Source organism: Erigeron canadensis, chromosome 8 (genome assembly GCF_010389155.1).
Source record: "Erigeron canadensis isolate Cc75 chromosome 8, C_canadensis_v1, whole genome shotgun sequence".
NCBI classification, from domain to species: Eukaryota; Viridiplantae; Streptophyta; class Magnoliopsida; order Asterales; family Asteraceae; genus Erigeron; species Erigeron canadensis.
In genome coordinates this window covers 33,149,624-33,169,590 of record NC_057768.1, presented here as the reverse complement: position 1 = coordinate 33,169,590, position 19,967 = coordinate 33,149,624, and the positions used below count along the sequence as shown (strand labels likewise).

General features: G+C 34.5%; 2 protein-coding genes and 1 non-coding gene across 3 annotated transcripts; 2 read left to right on the top strand and 1 right to left on the bottom strand.

The window, feature by feature from the left end:
* The first annotated feature begins 1,612 nt into the window (after positions 1–1,612).
* On the top strand, positions 1,613–1,685 carry TRNAA-CGC. Its single transcript has one exon. It is a non-coding gene; the product is annotated as a tRNA-Ala (tRNA).
* A 774-nt stretch (positions 1,686–2,459) lies between these two features.
* On the bottom strand, positions 2,460–5,279 carry LOC122580076 (E2F transcription factor-like E2FE). Its single transcript, XM_043752345.1, has 11 exons — positions 5,153–5,279; positions 4,989–5,056; positions 4,846–4,898; positions 4,686–4,763; positions 4,520–4,570; positions 4,289–4,397; positions 3,730–3,806; positions 3,551–3,623; positions 3,406–3,467; positions 2,851–3,307; positions 2,460–2,716 (listed from the first exon to the last, which is right to left on the bottom strand). Exons 1-11 carry the CDS (start codon positions 5,239–5,241, stop codon positions 2,628–2,630), a joined length of 1,206 nt encoding a protein of 401 aa, XP_043608280.1. The 5' UTR covers positions 5,242–5,279; the 3' UTR covers positions 2,460–2,627.
* A 3,079-nt stretch (positions 5,280–8,358) lies between these two features.
* Positions 8,359–12,559, top strand: LOC122610664 (HIPL1 protein-like). Its single transcript, XM_043783635.1, has 7 exons — positions 8,359–8,457; positions 9,348–9,384; positions 9,478–9,983; positions 10,409–10,625; positions 10,949–11,127; positions 11,787–12,028; positions 12,178–12,559. The coding sequence occupies exons 1-7, from the start codon at positions 8,359–8,361 to the stop codon at positions 12,557–12,559; spliced, it is 1,662 nt and encodes a 553-aa protein (XP_043639570.1).
* The last annotated feature ends 7,408 nt before the right edge of the window (positions 12,560–19,967 follow it).

Genomic DNA, 19,967 nt, shown 5'->3' with positions numbered 1-19,967 from the left:
TTGTATACCCCAAACATTGTTTAATTCCACCGTCAAAAAATCAATGACGGTTTGCAAATTTTCGAAAAACTCATCAAACTTTTTATGGCACGTGATCCCATTTAATGTAAAAAATTTGACGACATCAACCACAGGGATGGAACATGCAACAAATTTGCGTACTTTGGATCTATTCCACAAAAATTATTGAGTAGGGATGTAAACCACTAAAATGGACAAACCACAGGGACGAATCGTGCAATTACAAAGTTGTTTGTGGGTGACAGATTACAAAACTGCCCTCACGTGCAGCTCACGTGCGTCGACTTCACGGCTAAATAATAACGTCGTTAGCCACAAGGACGTAACTTGAAAAGAATGACAAGTTTGGACGGATTTATTTAAAAAAACTTAACAGGGATGTAAACCACGGAAATGGGTAAACCACAGGGATGAATCCTGCAATTAACTCATAAATTTAATATTCCAATAAAAATTACCTTTTTGGTTTTTATAACCCACAATTAACTTAGTCCATTCATAATTCTATATTTTAGCCTACAATTCACAATCCACGTAACAAGGTCTTCCTCATTTTTGGAGTTTTAGGCTCCAGAAAAAAATAAAATTTATCTTTTTATTTTTTATAACCCACAATTCACTTAGTCCATTCAAAATTCTATGTTTTAGCTAACAATCCACAATCCACGTAACAAGGCATTTCTCCCACAATACATAATCCAACGCCTTTTCTCTAGGTATATTCATAATTCTTTGTAGTTTTTTGTTGGTTAGAAACTATGTATTGGTTATTTGAATGGAAAACTTAGATTATTAGTGTTATTTTTGTTTGACCCGACCCGATTAAGTGTATTGCATGACTATAATATAATACCCGGAACATAGCGATGGTGAAAAAATTTGACCCCTACCGTTAAAAATAAAAAAAATTTAAATCCGCCACTGAACGTACCCACGGTTTTTAAATTGTTTCTCTTTTCATTTCAAGACATTTAGGATTTTGAATCCAAAACCTCTTATGAGCTAATATGATGACTTACCATAGACCATTATGGTTGGCTTAAATAAACATGTGCCTTTGAGTATCCTAGTCCATTTAGAAAATATGTCACCTGTGGGCTTAATTATCATACAAGTTATGAAATAAAAAAATAATTATTTTATGTGCAAGGTCGTCTTAAAAAATAACAATAAAAAATTAGGCTCAAGGCAAAATGAGACATAGGCCCTCAAAATCATAGAATTTTAACTTGACCTTTATTGATTTATCAACTACATATTTTTTGTTGATCAAATTCTCACTTGTTGTGCTATTAAATTTTTATTTAGACTTAAAATGATAAAACATAATGTAACCTAAAATTACAAAACCTAATTTTTTGGCCCCTATGGATGTTGGCCCTAGGCTTGTGCCCTTCTTGCCCCATTCAAAGACGTCCCTACTTATGTGGCAAACGAATGAGAATGTTTTATGATTTACTGTATACAGATAACATTAAGAGACTCTACAGAAACTACAAAACAAAAGAGATAAAATATCATTAATTTGAAAGAAAAAGGGCAAGTTAAATCTGATTATATTAATTTATATAAACAAACATAACAACATATCGGGGGTGTAGCTCATATGGTAGAGCGCTCGCTTCGCATGCGAGAGGCACGGGGTTCGATTCCCCGCACCTCCAATTCTTTTTTATTTATCTAACAACTATTACAACATTATATTATTCGGGTAGTCAAAGTCAATCAGTAGTTCAGATCTTTGACAATTATGGAATGTTCAAAATAGTCCAAGCTGCTAAGGAGCAGACGATGTGGAAGTTCATCAGAGAGCTTAGGGGGTATACTCGTGTGTCAGCTTCACTCCAAACTGTCGATATCAATTTAAGTGTGTTCTTTCACTTTTGACCTTTGATGATATCACAAGTCAAATGTGGAACAGCAGTTTGTTTGGATCGAATTTGATTGTTTAATTGTTTTGAGTGTTGTTATAGCTGATTTGTGGCTCATCATATAGACTTGACATTTAACGATCTCGCCTCTTGACATAACTATTCTGCAGTAACATGGTTACATTATGGTTTTAAATCTTTGATTTGTCACTATTGAAGATTTGGGTGTGTTTCTTGAGAGAAATTATTATTATTATTTTTTTGGGTGTGGGTATTTGCAAGGATGATGATCAGAGGTGTTTGGATGTTGCAATGGTAGCAGGATGTCTTGAAAGGGTTTAAGCTTAAGGTATTTAAGAAAAGAATAAAATGGATACAAGGTTATTTTCTAATCGCTATAAATGGTGTCAAACGGTATGTTAGGGACAAAAGATTAGCATAATTTATGCGTAACTATAATATATATGACTATTTAAGGTGTAAAACCACTTTAAGGTTGTCTGTTGAATTGTAAATTTCATCTAGTTTTAGTTACTTGTGTTGATAATTTCAATCAAAAATGAGAAATAAAAAAAGGACACTTTAATGGACATTTATATATAAAATGGATCAGATAATCAATACAATTGTTTGGGTAAGAAAGCCCGGATCCTATTATGATCAGCAGGTAAGGCTAGCTATCCTATCAACTCCCGAGGATGGCCGTTTCTAGCCATCACTTCCTGGCCCTGCACTCTAAATTGTTTGAATCGGATCCATTTCCGCAACCTCTGAATACCATGATTTCCATGCATCCATGTAATGAACAAACAGGTCTCTCAAAGCTGCAATTCAACCAAAAATCAAAATGTCATTTATATGTAACTACAAACTATAAGTATTCAATTATGTTCATCTCAATGTATTGTTCCGATAAACAACAGAATGAATAATAAACCAACTAAATTTCAAAAGATACCTTGATTGTGATATTGTGGACGATAAGTTGAGGCTAGGCTTTCCCAATCACGGGGCCTATTAACTTTGTTACTCTCACCATGACAAGACTTTGTCACATTTTTAGGAGCTGAGCGACCAACTGGTTCAAGACCGTGAACTGAACCACATCTGTTAGTGTTGGATTTAACAAGCTGACATTCACCTAGACGGGGCAATGGTTTTGCATTCTGGGCTGCAGCCACGGGAATAGGTGAACCAGTCTTGCTTCTTTTGAAAGTAACATTTGTAAGATCAGTCCCAAACACCCTTTTCTTGGATTCGTTATGAACTACAACATTGGCAGTTCCTGTTTGACCAACTAATTGACTCATTTGACTAACTGTTTTACCGGCTGTTTGACTATCTGTTTGACCAACAGATTGACCTGCCATCCCCAACCACTTAAAGGCAGGCTTTCGGGTTTCTGGGTGTTGGATCTGCTCATCAGCAACATCATACAAATAAAAAGTCAAGGTCAAAATGAATGTAAGAAGATATATCTAATCATAACAAAACATCAGTTAATGGAGTTTACCTTCTCAATAAGGTTCATAGAAGACAAAACATTAGCAATATCATATAGCCGCCTGACTTTTGCTGCAGCAATATTTCCAAAATAAATTAGCTAGACATTTACATTATATTGTGATATAATACAAAGCAATGTCAAGAGTTGTTACTTCTTGTAAGTGACGGATTGTGTGCGTCGCCAAGGAATATTTTAGCAGCATCCTCAAGAGAGAGCATATCCGACTAAAAGAGTTTAAACAGATAATTAATGTGGACCTTGTCATTACAAACATCTTGCTAATCCAAACAGTATTAGAGAATGATAGAGAAACCCGGAAATTTCACTCACACTGGTGCATAAGAAAAGCTTGAGAAAGTTCTTTGTAAGAAGCCCCAGAGACTTTTCTTTCCGGTTATCTACTATACCTGTAGACAACCAAATGTCACCAACGTATGTCTAATAATTGTTCACCATAACATATATATATTTACTGGATAAGTAATCAAGGTTCAAATTTTACAAACGGAAAGTTTTCCATCGTACCTAGATACATACTAAAATTTGCAACTGGCAACATTGACCAGACACATAACTTAAGAGTCACAAGCAAATTGTTGTTTTTTATATACAACAGGACTATGTAACTAATTTCATTTTGAAAAATATAAACATGTTGCTAAAGAAATGAATTACATTATACAACTAATGGTTTAAGGTTAAGTGTGTAGAAATGTATGCATCGATAACACAAGATATACGTATCCAACTTACAATATAAACTTTCTACTCTAAATACCTACAATGCTAAAATACACATTAGACTAAAGCTAGATACATTCGCAAATAAAATTAATTGATAATCATCCAAAATCCCAAAATGGTAACATTAATTTTCTGTAACAAATACCTGATGAAATCGACCCAGAAGTTTTTTGAGAAGAATCTAAATCTACTTTGTTGTTCAAAGAAGCACTTGCATTGGAGCATCTTTCATCTTTGTCGTCATCATCGGAACCCTACAAAAAATTAAATGAAGGGGAACCTTAACTTCACTTTTCAAATCAAACATTTATATCGAAACAATGTAAAAAAGTAACAAATTAAACACATAAAAGCCTAAAACTCATATCTAAATTACCTTTCCAGATTTACCATCAACTGATTCATCATTATTCCTAAATCCTTCTTGCTGTTATACACCATTTTAAAAATTTTACAATAAGCAAACAAATTAAACACCTATAAGCCTAAAAACTTTTTAAAAAAAATAACAAATTATTTAATAAAACAGTAAATAATATCACCTTTAGCTGCTCTAAAGCTATAGGTATAGCTCCAAGTCCTTTCCAATAATAAGTATTTTTCGCCTTTCTTACGAGCACCTATTCATTTAAACAAAAACATAATTTCAGATCCAAAAAATAATCAAAAAAATCACATTAAAAACAAAAGGGCAAAACATACACCAACGCTCTCCAAAACATTTACGATATCGTAAATCCGCCGTCTCTCCACACCTAAAACACCAATTTTAACAATAAATAAATCAATTACAAAATATTGATATAGAAATTATCTCAAAATAAATTATTTCATAATGAATGTACCTAATCGTGACGCGGCATCATCTAATCCAACAGTTTCAATTCCGTCTCGATTATACAGGCCCAAAAAACTGTAAATCAATTCAAAAACATAATTAACAGCTAATCAAAAATAAAAAATATTTTTAAATACCACCCAGATGCTAAAACTGAAAAAAGATTATTACTTTGAGCATAAAAGGCCAAGAGATTTCTGTTTCCGGCAATAAGTTGTAGACCCAGAAGATGCCGAAATCGAAGGAGGGTATTGAGACATAGTTTATTTGATTGTTCACACAGTAAGTGTGGATCTGGAGTGTGTGTGAAAGAAAGATGTAATGTTGGTTGAGAATGGCGGTGAGGGGGGGGATTTAAAGATTTAACGTGTTTTTTGAAAAAATTTGAATTTTTTTAATAAGATTAAAAAGGGGGGTTTGGAGGGCTTTGGATTTCTGGTTTTGGCAGGCGGGAATTGTTTTAATTTCAGTTGTTTTTTGAATGTGTGTGGACGATTTTACCCTTGGGTCACATGCGTTGGTGATTGGATCACGTGTGATTTGGTAACGTATTTTGTGGGATTTTTTTTTATGATTGTCATTTAAAATTTTTGTAAAAAGTTTAAAAGATGTGTTTGGTGGTTAACGTGGGTTTAGTTTATTTGGTACAAATTTTATTAATGGGTTATTAGTTCATGGATTAATTAGTAGTATATAGGTAGTGTTTGATTAATGGATATGAATGGAAAAGAAAATCAATGATTATTATTTACTTTATTTTATTAAGATTTAAGACTAGACGGATGCCCGCATGATGCAGCGGCAATGGTGGTGACGACGACGGTGTGACGACAGCGGTAGTGGTAGCGGCGGCGGTGGTGAATGTAAATTAGTTGATGTAATAGGGGTTAATATAATTATTTAAAGGTTTGAGGATACATATTGTAAGTTATTTCATTAAATATATTATAGGTAAATAGGTAAAAAAATTTAAATTAGTGAATAACGAATAAGAGTATTATGGTCATTTCAATTTTTTAATTACTTAAAGAGAAGTGAGTAGTTTGCTTTACATAATAGTATAGATATAAATATAGAAGTATAGAAGTTTAAATGTAGCTATAGATATAGATATAGATGAGGAATAAATCAACTTTATAGGTATATACTAGATTTTAGACCCGTGTCCAACACTGAACACGGGGTTTACGATAATATATATCAATATTTGTTTTTCATACATTTAATTCATAAAAGCTTATAATTTTGAATATATATGGTTCTTAGGGTTATACCTTACAAGTTGTAGTACAATAATCATAGATTGTCACTGTCATTATTAGCTGAGACATATTGATGAAATTGTTTGTCATAGTCATTCCACAAGTCACATGATACAATAAATTATCTATTATAAATTTTTTGAAATCAATTATACTCATAATGTGATACTCCGTATTATTATGAAAGACAATTAAGAATTAAATATAAACATATTTGTGATCATGTACTTGACATTCAAGTATATATATATATATATATATATATATATTTGATCATGATGCGAGCCCATAACACAAATGAGTTTATTTTCAATCACATGTCCTGTGATAATTAGATAACAATTAAGATTATTTTCATATTCTTTGATAACAATTAGGACTCTTAATTTAAGTGACAATTGTAACTTTAAAAAATTAAATATAAATACTTTTTGTAACTTTCTAAAAAGTTCTCCTCAAGTTGATGGTTAAAAATAAATATAATTAAGTATTCAGGGCTAAAAAGTGAAAATTATTGATGAAAAATAAAAAAGTGTAAATTAATGAGATTTTTTCTACAAATTACTATAATGACTAATATAATAATGTATTTGGATAATGATTATTAAGATTTTTAATTTATAGTTAATCTAAATGATAACATAAGCGAGAGTCAATTTGATGAAATTGAACGATTTGATTGTTTAATAAGTCATTAGTTCAACCGTCTTATAGTATATATTAAGATTAGGATTTGAATTAATTTTAACTTTAAGTTAAAATTAATGGTCAAGATCTAAACTAAAAAATTTCTATCTTAACATTTAATTTTAATCTAAGATTATGATTGTTTCAACTTTAGTTATAAAGTTGATCAATTTTAGAAGGTTTATATCCATAACTTTATATACCAATACTCATACCTTATGTGTTTGATTGTTAACGTGAGGTTAATTTATTTTATAGGAGTTTTTGTTTTTGTGTGCTAGTTCAAAATTTACTCTAATTATCAGTATAGTCGTATAGGTAGCGTTTGATTAATGAATATGAATATGGATGGAAATGAGAAAATAAGTTTCATAATTGAGAGGTTATTCAAATTATTTTTTACATGATACTTAATCATATAATTAATAAAATAATACTCCGTAATATTGTAGATTTGTAGCAATGATTAGGCATGAACATGGATTTTTCTAATACTGTTTAGGTCCAATAACTGAACATATCGATCCTGAAAATCTCATAAACACGTACGATACCATTTTCAATAGAAGTCAAAATATACGTAAGCAATTGTTAATGACGTAAGCAAAGTCAAAATATATAATTATATATATAATTTCATTTTCATGCAAAGTCAAAATATACATAAGCAATTTTTAACGACACACGGTGATGTGGCATTTAACAGAGTGTTAACGTTAAAAACTAACGATATTTTATATATTGCGAAATTTTTAAAAATAAGATCATTTAAATATACGAAAACTAAATAGGTTTCCCTTATTAGAAATTTGGGGTAAAAATGTTACCTTGTTATGGATTTTTCCCTTTTATACTACATATATAATTTCAAACAATATTATTTTGTTATATAAAAATCTCAATCCGAGTACTTCCCGGGTTACTGAAAACTCATGACTTCTCACCTTGTCGAATCGATTCCAAGTTGTGAGTTTCCCAACGTTGTAAGTTCCTCATCAACCACTTTTAGGATGTACATAAATCATGCAAGGATATAATGATGTCCTGCTATAGGAACACCCCAATTCGTCATAAACACCAAACACTCATTATACAATAGTATACATTTTATACTTCCCGTATGGTACTTTGACTTTTCTGATCAAAGCGAGTATACTACTTTCCGTATAAGAACATATTGACGTATAATGGGTGTTTATGCCGAATTGGTAGGTGTGTACGTCATCTTGATTTAAACATTCGACCACCCATTTATGTTAAGTATCTATGAAAACTGATAATAAGTTATATATTTTATGGGTTTAAAATTAAAAAGTAGATTTTTACAATGAAATTAGTTTTTAGTTAAACGTAGTTGTTAGTTAGAATGACAATTAATAGATATGAAAGTTTCATTTTATAATTGCTCTAACGTTTATTCTGGCCTAAATGGAGTTGAGCAATACTTGGAGTAATAAGCGGATTCATGATGAATTTGATCAGCGACAAAATTTCCATGCACTCGTTTTTGGCATGACATTTGGGCTGGTAAGTATGCCTCCTAGATGAAGTTAATTACCCGCGCAGCTGATCCTGTTTGCCCTCGATCGATCAGCATTTGGAGGGCCATTTGCTACCAACTAATGGAACGTTCATTCGTGCAGTTAAGGGAGTTATAATATCTTCATATTTTAATTTCCATTTCTTTATATCGTCATTATTGTAAAAAATCGGTGCTTGACTAGGTGGGTGTCGTCACTCCCTTTGGCGTTTGCCCTTGTTAATTTTTATGATAAAGAATGAATTACCTGTCAAGTATTATAGAGACACGATTCTAGTAATTAGAAAGAATATATTACACAATGGAGCCATTGGGCTGGGACATGTTATGTTTCTTTATCTCGCATATATCATCAATGTTTTAGTTTGTTTAAATTTTCTTTCTGTATAATCATGTTATTTACCATTCTTTCTTTTTTGTGTATATGTGAGGGTATACTTGATATTGCTGCTTTAGTACATCTTAAAATATGTGCTTACTTGTTAATACTGGACTTGAGATTGATGAGCACATTACTAAAGGGGTTTGTTTAATCTAATTATTGTTTAAATGTATCTGTTAGTGGATGTTTGTCTATAGAGTATGATTTTAGTTTCTCATTAATCAATGTTCATAAGCTCAATTCTAAAAGCTTAGCTAGGACTATTTAAAAAGTGCCAAACCGGGTGAGTGGGTTGAAAGTCCCAAATAGTAATGCTATTTAAATATAAAGAGTAGAAACCTTAACAGAAATCAAACTACTAAATTTGTTTAAAGCTCCAAGTTACTCTGTTGTCTGATATGATACTTGGGCTCAAGGACTATTGGCATGATGCATTATTCAGACGACAAAATTCGAGTCATTGAGATTATTTTCATATTCATTCTTTTGCTTCAGATTTCTTCACCATCTCCTCCTATCTGCACCGACTCAAGTCTGACTCGATCTATCTCTATTATACGTGTTTGTTTTCATGTAAGTTGTTCTGTCTGTTCTTTAATGTTTGTTCTTGTTTTGGTGGATACAGGCCAGTCAAAACTCTCTTTCAATAACGTGACCAAGGACTCAAATGCAACCCAGCCTCCTAAGGGGATATGTTTGGAAAAAATTGGAAATAGTACCTACGTCCATATGGTTCCACATCCAGATGGGTCAAACCGAGTTTTTGTGTGTAACCAAAAAGGTAAGATATGGTTAGCTGTTGTTCCTGAAGTGGGTTCCTCACAAAGCTTGATGGTAGATGAATCTGACCCGTATCTTGATTTAAGTGATCAAGTGAAATTTGCAACAGAAATGGGTCTTATGAGTATGGCTGTCCATCCAAACTTTACAAGTAATGGAAGATTCTTTGTTGCTTTTAACTGTGATAAGTTTCAGCAGCCTGGATGTGAAGGCAGATGTTCGTGTAATACACATGTTGGTTGTGATCCTGCAAAACTTGAGTCTCTTCAAGAGAGTTATCCTTGCCAGTTTCACATTGTAATCTCAGAGTTTACTGCTAATGGCACAACAGCTTCTTCAAAACTTTCATGGGTAACTAAATATTAGTAATTCCTTTAAGTATCTAAACTTTGGTCAAATCACTAATCAAAAAATAGCATAAAAGTTTCTAAAACTTTGATTGAAGGTAATATATGTTCAAAATTTCTGTGTAAAAGACTCTATGTGGTTTACCTGGTCAAGCGATGATCGGGCTACCATGTTGATTTTTTTTTTATGTATTTTTCTACTGAAACATTAACAAAGCTGGTTATCTCTCTATGCAATTTCCCTTTCTTAGATATAGATGCTGATTCTCAAAGTCAAACGTAGTAATTGAATGGGTTTAGAATTAACATGATTTGGTTAAATTTGAACTACCAATATCTTCGGATTTATATAATTTTTGAAGAGGTTTGTTATATTTTGCATCCTAAAGTTGAAGAACTTAGACAGTTTGTTCTTGATCATATTGACAGAAGGGACATGCTAATTCAGTTGAAGTGAGGAGGATATTCACGATGGGGCTCCCGTTTGAAGCATATCATGCTGGCCAGATTATCTTTGGCCCTACTGATGGCTACTTGTACTTCATGATCGGAGACGCTTCACATGATGCCGATCTATATAACTTTGCACAAAACAAAAATTCACTGATTGGAAAGATATTAAGGCTCAACGTAGATATTATACCAAGTAAGAATCTTCACAAGAACTCATGGTGAAGTTTTGATCTTCTAAACTCTAAAGTACTTTTTAGCTTAAATAAGGCCATAGAAGCCAGCAGGAGTGGTACTCGACCCGTTAATTTGCAAATATGCTGATTTAAGCATTAGCTTGATAATAATGGGCCGAACATCGATAATGTATGAACTAACAAAAAAAAAGTCAATGCATAGCAGAACCTGACTAGTCTAAAGTTTTACCTGTTATCCAATCCCTCATTTTGCCACATATAGCAGGCCGCAGGGAGTAATGTATGATACTTACCATTTTCTTTTGTCATAAACTCAATTTAGGTGTAGAAGAAATAAGTAAGCTTGGTCTATGGGGAAACTATTCAATACCGAAAGACAATCCTTACACTGCAGATAAGGAACTTGAGCCTGAGATATGGGCTCTGGGTTTTAGTAATCCTTGGCGTTGCAGTTTTGACTCCGAAAAGCCTTCTCGCTTTGTATGTGGAGATTGTGGGAAGGTAAGTTAAACTCTACTACTCATGGGTCTACTCTGGATAATTGTGATTGGAGAATGCGAATTTGCTTGTAGCTAGAAAAGCATCGAAACTCTTTATTTTGCAAGAATAAACAGTTATCTATTCCTTGGGCATTTACATTGTTACAACTTGTCTACAATCAATATCTTGTAAGCTATATTGTTCTCTTGCATTTTCAGAAACATGATTGGCTTTCAACAAAAAGCCATGTATGCCGGAGGCGGGGGTGGATTGGGTAATAAGTCTAAACTAGAAGTTTTTCGGTATGGTTGAAATGGTTTGTGTGCTGTTGACATCCGTCATTTTTTTTCTTCGAGTTCACTCATATATGGTTCTTGTTGACACCAAAGAAAGCAATTATGGGTTATATATGTGCACTAAGATTACTCTTTGGTTTAAGAGTCTATTGACCCATTCAACCAGTTTCTTTTATTCATATTTTTTTAAGTTTCCTATTTGATCCGTTAAAAATAAAATATAACCTGATCATAACTTCTAACAAGTATGATTTTTTAAATATCAGTAGCTAGAAGAAAACATATGCACAAATGGAACCAACATTTTCCAAAAAATATACTCATATAATTTAGAAAGAATTTATTTACATCTAATTAGCTTAAAATTTCGTTTTACATTTATAGAATCGATACGAAGAGATTGATATAGTCAAGAAAGGAGGCAACTACGGGTGGCGTGTTTATGAAGGACCTTATCCCACTCATCCATTAAATGCTCCCGGAGGGTACACGCAGCCAACCTCTATAACTCCCATATTTCCTGTGACAGGATACAACCATGATATTGTTGATGCAAGCCAAGGCCCTGCCTCAGTGTCGGGTGGTTATTTTTACCGGGCTTCCACTGACCCATGCTTGTATGGCTGGTTAGTATACTAAGGGGCTAAATACTAAACATACAAACATGTTATCAATCATTTTCCACTTTGATGGAAAATGTTGTAGTTGACCAATTTAACAAATACTTGTCTTCAAATCCAAAAATTAATTAATAATCGCGTGAACAAATTTGCAGGTATGTATACACAGACTTGTATCTTTATGCCATATGGGCAGCTATTGAAACCACTGAAAACAACGGGAACTTCACTAGTTTCAGTGTCCCTTTCACATGTGCCCATGACTCACCAATGGATTGTAAATTCAAGCCAGGGGCTCACGGTGTTCCTGACCTGGGCTACGTATTGTCATTAAGTGAAGATAACAACAAGGATGTGTACTTATTAACAAGCAGTGGTGTGTATAGAGTTGCAGCCCCAAGCCGCTGCGGCTATCAGTGCTCTAAAGAAAACTATTCAAATTTGACTCGAGTTTCCTCATCACATGGAACCTTTTTGAAGGCCGCAGCTTTAGCAGCATGTTTAATCATCTCTTTTGTGACATCTGTTTTCCTTTGATTTCTTACAGAAACACTCTTTAATTTTTATAATGTGACATGTAAACTGTGTTAATAGCAAAGATCAAAGATGTAACGACTTAAGTAGTGGTCACCATGGCTTTGTGCATTTATCTTAACAAGTTAGAAGTTTTTTTTTTGTTTGGCATTTGACAATTCACATCCAGGACGATAATAATTGGTTATCCGATCTGTAATTTGCAGATTTACTATCCAGGATTAGGCTTCCAAGATGGTTGATTTCTGTTATAATGCCCTTTGCCTTTTTAGTATGAGCTTGTCGATTTGTAACAAAAAGCTCCATCATATATTCGAATTGACCTCTACTAGTTATAGTAGTGTCCCTTTTGGTTATGCCCATGACTAACCAATGGAATGTAGGTTTAAGCCAATGGGGTTTCACAATGTTCCTGACCTGGGCTAAGATAACAACAAGTATGTATGCTTATTGGCAAGCATACATACATTTTTACCAACTTAAATCATATTCAAATACTCAATAATTTATATGTACGTACTCACCCAAAATACAAAGGGCGTGAGACTTAAAAAGCATACTACAAATACTATAAATAATGGCGAACTTTGAATCATATATAAACAACGTACGGTCAACTAGCAATGTGCTAGAAGATCAATAGTACAATCAATCGTTGGAAAAATAATGATTCGTATTAATAAATATAATGAAAACATGATTAAGATTACTAACCTGAAGATCCTGAAGAACTTGTTAGTTGATTCAGCATTCTTGCCATTGAGATTGGTTCCCAAATTAAGGTGATTATGGGTTAGATGGGGAAGAAGAGAAAACACACACACAAATTAGAGAGGGGGGGGGGCGAAAATAATTATGTGATTAGTCACTAATGACTTAATTATGTTATATTTATATACATAACATTTATACTTAGCCCCCTTGGTGTTTTGTGTGATGTGAATTATAAGTCTCTTTAATTCTAATCACCTAATGGGAAACCCTATATTATGTCATTAATGGTAAATACGCCCATCGTATATTTACCGACATAAGGATTTCAATTATTTGTCAATTATCATATCGGACTGATATATGATCGGTGAAGGTCACAACTACGTGAGTCCAACATTCTCTCACTTGACCAAGCGATCATTTATCTATGAGTATCACAGTTAATCCGGCCGGGATAATACTCATTTTGTTTTAAACCGAAATCATAGCCAATAAGTACAGTCGTAGAGAAGAACGTCAACTCAGGACCCCCACTAGTCAAACTATGACTCAAAATTTAAAACTAAATAAGCAATGATCAATTGACTAAGACAAATTTTGTTACAATAATGTCTATACATCATTATGCATGCTGAATGTAAATAATAGACAAACAAAATCTGCATACAGAGGAAAATTTTATTAAATTTAATAATAATGACCATGACAAGTACAATATGCTATCAAATTAAATCTTTTGTAAGCCCCATCTTCGACACGTGCCCTATGAAGATATTAGGAGGAAGACCTTTGGTCATCGGATCCGCTAGCATATCATTTGTACTTATGTACTCAATACAAAGAACATTTTCCTCAACCCGTTCGCGTACAAATAGATACTTTGTATCGAGGTATAGTCCAGCGCCAGTCGAACTGCTACTGTTCAAGAAAGTTACGGCAGCTGAGTTATCACAGTAAAGCTTCAATGGTCTAGAAATAGAATTGACGATTTTAAGTCCACTGACAAGGTTCCTTAACAACATTCCATGACAAGTGGCATTGTAAACGGCAATATATTCAGCCATCATGGTGGACGTTGCAGTCAGTTTCTGTTTATGACTCCGCCAAGAGATAGGTCCACCAGCTAACATGAAAATATATCCAGAAGTAGATTTCTTATCTTCCTTGCTTTTAGCAAAATCGGAATCAGAATATCCTACTACTTCTAAGTCATCACTCCTTCTAAAAGTTAGTTTGTAGTCTTTGGTCCCTTGCAGATATCGTAGAACCTTTTTAGCCGCTTTCCAGTGTGCCAATCCAGGATTAGACAAATAACGTCCTAGCATACTGGCGATGTAAGCGATATCTGGTCGAGTGCAGACTTGAGCATACATAATGCTCCCAACTACAGATGCATAAGGTATCACCCTCATCTGCTCCTTTTCAATCTCAGTACTCGGGGTTTGGAAAGAACCGAATACGTCTCCTTTAACTACTGGAGCTACAATGGGCGAACAGTCCTGCATTTTATAGCGTTCCAGAATATGGTCAATATAGGCCCTTTGAGAAAGACCCAGAACACCATTACGCCTATCCCGATGTATTTCGATACCTATGACATAAGAGGCCTCACTGAGATCTTTCATGTCAAAATTCTGCGAAAGCATGCGCTTCGTTTCATGCAGCATATCCAAGTTGTTACTTGCAAGTAGGATGTCATCTACGTACAAAACGAGGATTATGAAGTTACTCCCACTGATCTTGAGATAGGTGGATTGATCCACTGGATTCTTTAAGAAATCTTGTCCTTTCATGACTTCATCGAACTTAAGGTACCATTGACGTGACGCTTGTTTCAACTTTCAACCCATATATGGACTTCTTCAACTTGCAGACCATGTGCTCTTTACCTTTTGGAATGAATCCTTCAGGCTGCTATATGTATACGTCTTCTTCCAAGTCTCCATTAAGAAAAGCGGTCTTGACATCCATCTGATGTAACTCAAGATCAAAATGAGCTACTAGTGCCATGACGATCCTTAGGGAATCTTTACGAGACACAGGAGAAAAGGTCTCTTGATAATCAATTCCAGCCTTTTGAGTATAGCCTTTTGCAACCAGTCTAGCCTTATAGCGTTCAACATTTCCATTCGGGTCTAGTTTGGTTTTGAAGACCCATTTACAACCTGTTGGTTTGGATCCTTCAGGAAGTTCAACCAAATCCCAAACGTCGTTATGTTTCATGGAATTAAGCTCCTCAATCATGGCGTCATTCCATTTAGAGGCTTGGTCACTATTAATGGCTTCTTGATAAGAGGTAGGATCAGTAAGCTTTCCAATGTCCTCATCTTCAGCTAAGAAGGTGACATAATCATCAAAATTTGTGGCCCTTCGTTGCCTGGATGATCTTCTAAGCTGAATTTCGGGTTCTGTAACGGAAGGTCCTTCATTATTCGCAGCATCAACATTATGATTAGGAGGAGGATTCTGATTAGGAGAAGGAGGATCATTGATATTAGCAGCATTGTGATTAGGAGAAGGTTGATCAGTGGTTTGAGCAGCGTTGGGTACAAGAGGAATTATCGGAGGACTAATAACCGACGAGTGGTTTCCCCCCTCATCTTGTACTTCATGCAAATCCAAGTTATGATTTGTCGTGCTCCAACTGATCTCCGAGTTCTCAAGAAAAGTAGCATGTTGCGTGTCAGTGATGGAAGTAGTATGGGTAGGACAGTAAAACCGATAACCTTTTGAGTTATCTGGATAACCAACAAAGAAACATGTAATGGTGTTAGGGTCCAATTTCTTTAGGTTTGGGTTATAGATTTTAGCTTCGGCAGGACAGCCCCATACTTTCATATATGCTAGACTTGGTTTCTTACCTGTCCAAATCTCATGAGGAGTTTTAGGGACAGATTTGGATGGAACCCTATTGAGTATATGAACGGCTGTTTTTAAGGCCTCAGTCCAAAGGAATTAGGTAAGTTGGTGTTGGCAAGCATACTTCTCACCATGTCCATTAAGGTTCGGTTTCTCTTTCAGCAACACCATTTTGTTGAGGAGAACCAGGCATGGTGTATTGGTTAATAATGCCATGGTCTTTGCAATAATTATGGAAAGGACCAGGAGCTTGACCAATGTCAGTATGTCTGCCATAATATTCACCTCCCCTATCTGATCTTACAACTTTTATTTTACGATCGAGTTGGTTTTCAACCATAGTTTTATAATCAATAAAAGTTTGTAAAGACTCAGATTTTTCCTTAATTAAATACAAGTGCATATAACGCGAATAATCGTCAATGAATGTAATAAATGATGTATGATCAATGATTGATGTGGAATAAGGGCCGGTAATGTCAGTGTGTATTATTTCCAACAAGTTGGAACTCCTAGTGGCTCCTTTCTTGTTTCCTTTAGCCATTTTGCCTTTAAGGCACTTAATACATGTTTCAAAATCACTGAAATCGAGAGAAGGTAAGATTCCATCTTTCACGAGTCGTTTCATGCGATCTTGTGAGATGTGGCCAAGACGTTTATGCCACAACATAGAGGAATTCTCCAATTTCTTAGGTGATTTTGTCTTTGTTTTAGTTACATCATCAACATTAAGAGACAACAAAGACTGGGAAAATTTATGATCTAGTTCTAATTTATACAGTAATCCATCCAAAAACCACGACCAAGCAATTCATTATTTAAAGTAATAGCAATCTTGCCGCTACCATGAATCATTACATAACCTTCAAGATCAAGTTTACCAATAGATACAAGATTCCGAGTAATTCTCGGTACATATAAGGTATCTACTAGTCTAATAGTCTTTCCAGTACTCATATGTAAAATTAAAGTTCCCATGGCTTCGACATCTAAGAGATCACCACTTCCAACTCTAAGCTTTCTTTGGCCTTTGGTAGCTTCTGGATTGTAAGGAATCCCTGCATTGAGTTGGTCACATGAACCATAGAACCAGAGTCACCCCACCATGTATTAATAGGTACATCAGTCATAAAAGAATCAAATATTGCATAAAGTACGTTACCTTTCTTAGCTAGCCATTCCTTGAATTTAGGGCAATTTTTCTGAGTGTGCCCATTTGCACGACATAATTTACAATGAAGTTTGCCACTCAAGGGATTAGAGCTAGAAACAACTGCACCAGGATTGGTCTTAGGGACTTTATTTGCATTCTTATTACCAGAATTACCAGATCTACCATTCCTTTTCTTAGAATTAGCAGTGGTGGTAAGATGAACAGACTCAGGCTGTGCCAGTTTGAGGCGTTCCTCCTCTTGCACACACATCGAAATTAGATCACTCGTTGACCACTTATCCTTCATAGCATTGTAATTCACTTTGAAGGTGTCAAAACGAGCAGGTAAGGATGTCATGATGAAGTGCACAAGAAAGTTATCCGACACTTCCATTTCAAGGCTCTTAAGCTTATTAGCCATGTCAGTCATCTTCATGATGTGTTCACGAACACCACTGCTACCATCATATTTCAGAGTAAGCATTTGCAACATCAAATTACTTGCCAGCCCCTTCGATGATCCCTTGAAATGATCCTCTACAGATTTGAGGTATTCCTTCACCTTGTCAGAATCAGGAATTGCTCCTCGGATGCTGAGGTGGATTGTATTCTTGACCAGCATAAGTGATAAGCGATTCGCCTTTTCCCATCTATCATAAGCCGCCTTCTGCTCCCTAGTGGATTGCTCAGTAATGGCAGCAGGTTCATCCTGGCGAAAGGCAAGGTCGTAATCTAACATGCCTAGAGTCAGCATTAGTTGATCCTTCCAAGAAGCATAGTTCGCGCCAGTGAGTAGCTCAATGCCAAAGTTAGGTACTGACAGTGGAGATAAAGAGGATATGAACTTACGATACGAGTTAAAGAAGGTTATTTATAGTGACGTAGTTAGCTGTGTAAAGCGGACTAAGTGAGGTCTCTTAGAGTAATGGAACTAAATTAAGTATGCCTAATGTTCCTAAAGTTATGAGACTGTGACCATTATATTAATGAAGCAAGTGATAAGTACGCTTATAGTAAACACCAAAACCATAAGCTAAAATTAGGCTCCACTTAGATGTTACATCACCTTTGGGCAGAAGTAACTAATATCTAAGCAAAAAAACATGAGCTTTAGGTTCGTGCAACACAACATTTATCTTTTGACCTTTGGGCACAAAATTAAGCATCGTGTATATTATGCATGAAAAGGAGTTCCTTTTGCCACACATAACATATTAAATCACCTTTGGGCAGAATTAATATGTTAAGTGTTTATTATGCAAAAAGAAAAGAAAACGCAACACGAGAATCATATTTGACCTTTGGGCACAAATGATGAAACCATTCTTGCATGTGATTAGTCACTAATGCCTTAATTATGTTATATTTATATACATAACATTTATACTTAGCCCCCTTGGTGTTTTGTGTGATGTGAATTATAAGTCTCTTTAATTCTAATCACCTAATGGGAAACCCTAAATGCAAGAATGGTCCCCGTGGTTTGACGCTTTTTGCAACGGTAGTCCCTCTCTTGATTTTTTAGCAACGGTGGTCCCTGAAGACATGTATCAGCTGCAACGGCAGTCCTTCTCTAACGGATCCGTTAATTAGTGCCGTTAAATTTTCCATGTAAGTAGCACGTGAGGGGTATCAATGTCCTTTTACCTACACAAACACAAGGTGTTCAAAAGTATTCGTATCCGACCTTGTAATCTAAAGATTTGATCTGAAAAGTCGGATATTCACACTTCGGATATCCCTAAATTTCAGATCCGGAAAATAATTTTTGAAAAACCTTGGGTATTCGAAAATATCCAAGAATATTCGAAAAGTTTGGATATTGAAATTCACTATGCGAAAGTTCGAATAGTTAAAAATAGGATAGTTGAAACTTGGATATCCTCCCAAAATTTCGAATAAAGGATTTCAATATCCGAACATAGTCAAAATTATATTCAAAGTTTTCGGATATCCGAAGTATCTGACTTTTAGAAAAAAATAAATATCATAGATATTTTCATATGGAGACTAAGTTTCAGATATTTTCGTAAAATTTAGCATATTTTCGGATATTGAAAATAATCTTTTTCCGATATTTTTTTACATTTTTGGATATTTCGGATATAAGAAAAAAAAATATTAAAATTCTTAAACTTTTTCAAAAGTCACTATCCGAATATAAGTCTGGAATAAAGGGTACCGACTATTCGAATAAAACAAGATCAGATTTTCGGATAACAGGTTCGGATATGCATGGATAATTTTAAATATCCCTATGTTTGTGTAGGTGGAAAGACATTAATACCCCTCACGTGCTACTCACATGGAAAACTTAACGACATTATTTGACGGTTCCGTTAGAATGGGACATCTGTTGCAACTGAAAAATGTCTTCAGGGACCATCGTTGCTAAAAAATCAAGAGAGGGACTACATTTGCAAAAACTTACAAACCACAGGGATCATTCTTGCATTTAACTCTTTTTTTTTTTACTTCTAACTTCCAAGATAATCTGGACTCCTTTTAAAACACAAAATTAAGGTGGAAGCATAAGCTAAAGCAAACCTGGTGTGTATTATATATGAAGCATAAGAATTTTTTGGGGGGCTAGAATCAATGCAAGTCAGATTCTCTTTATCATAATTAGTGCTAGTCCTTTAAAATATCGATTAAGACGAATGTAAGCTTTCTTTGTATTTGTTC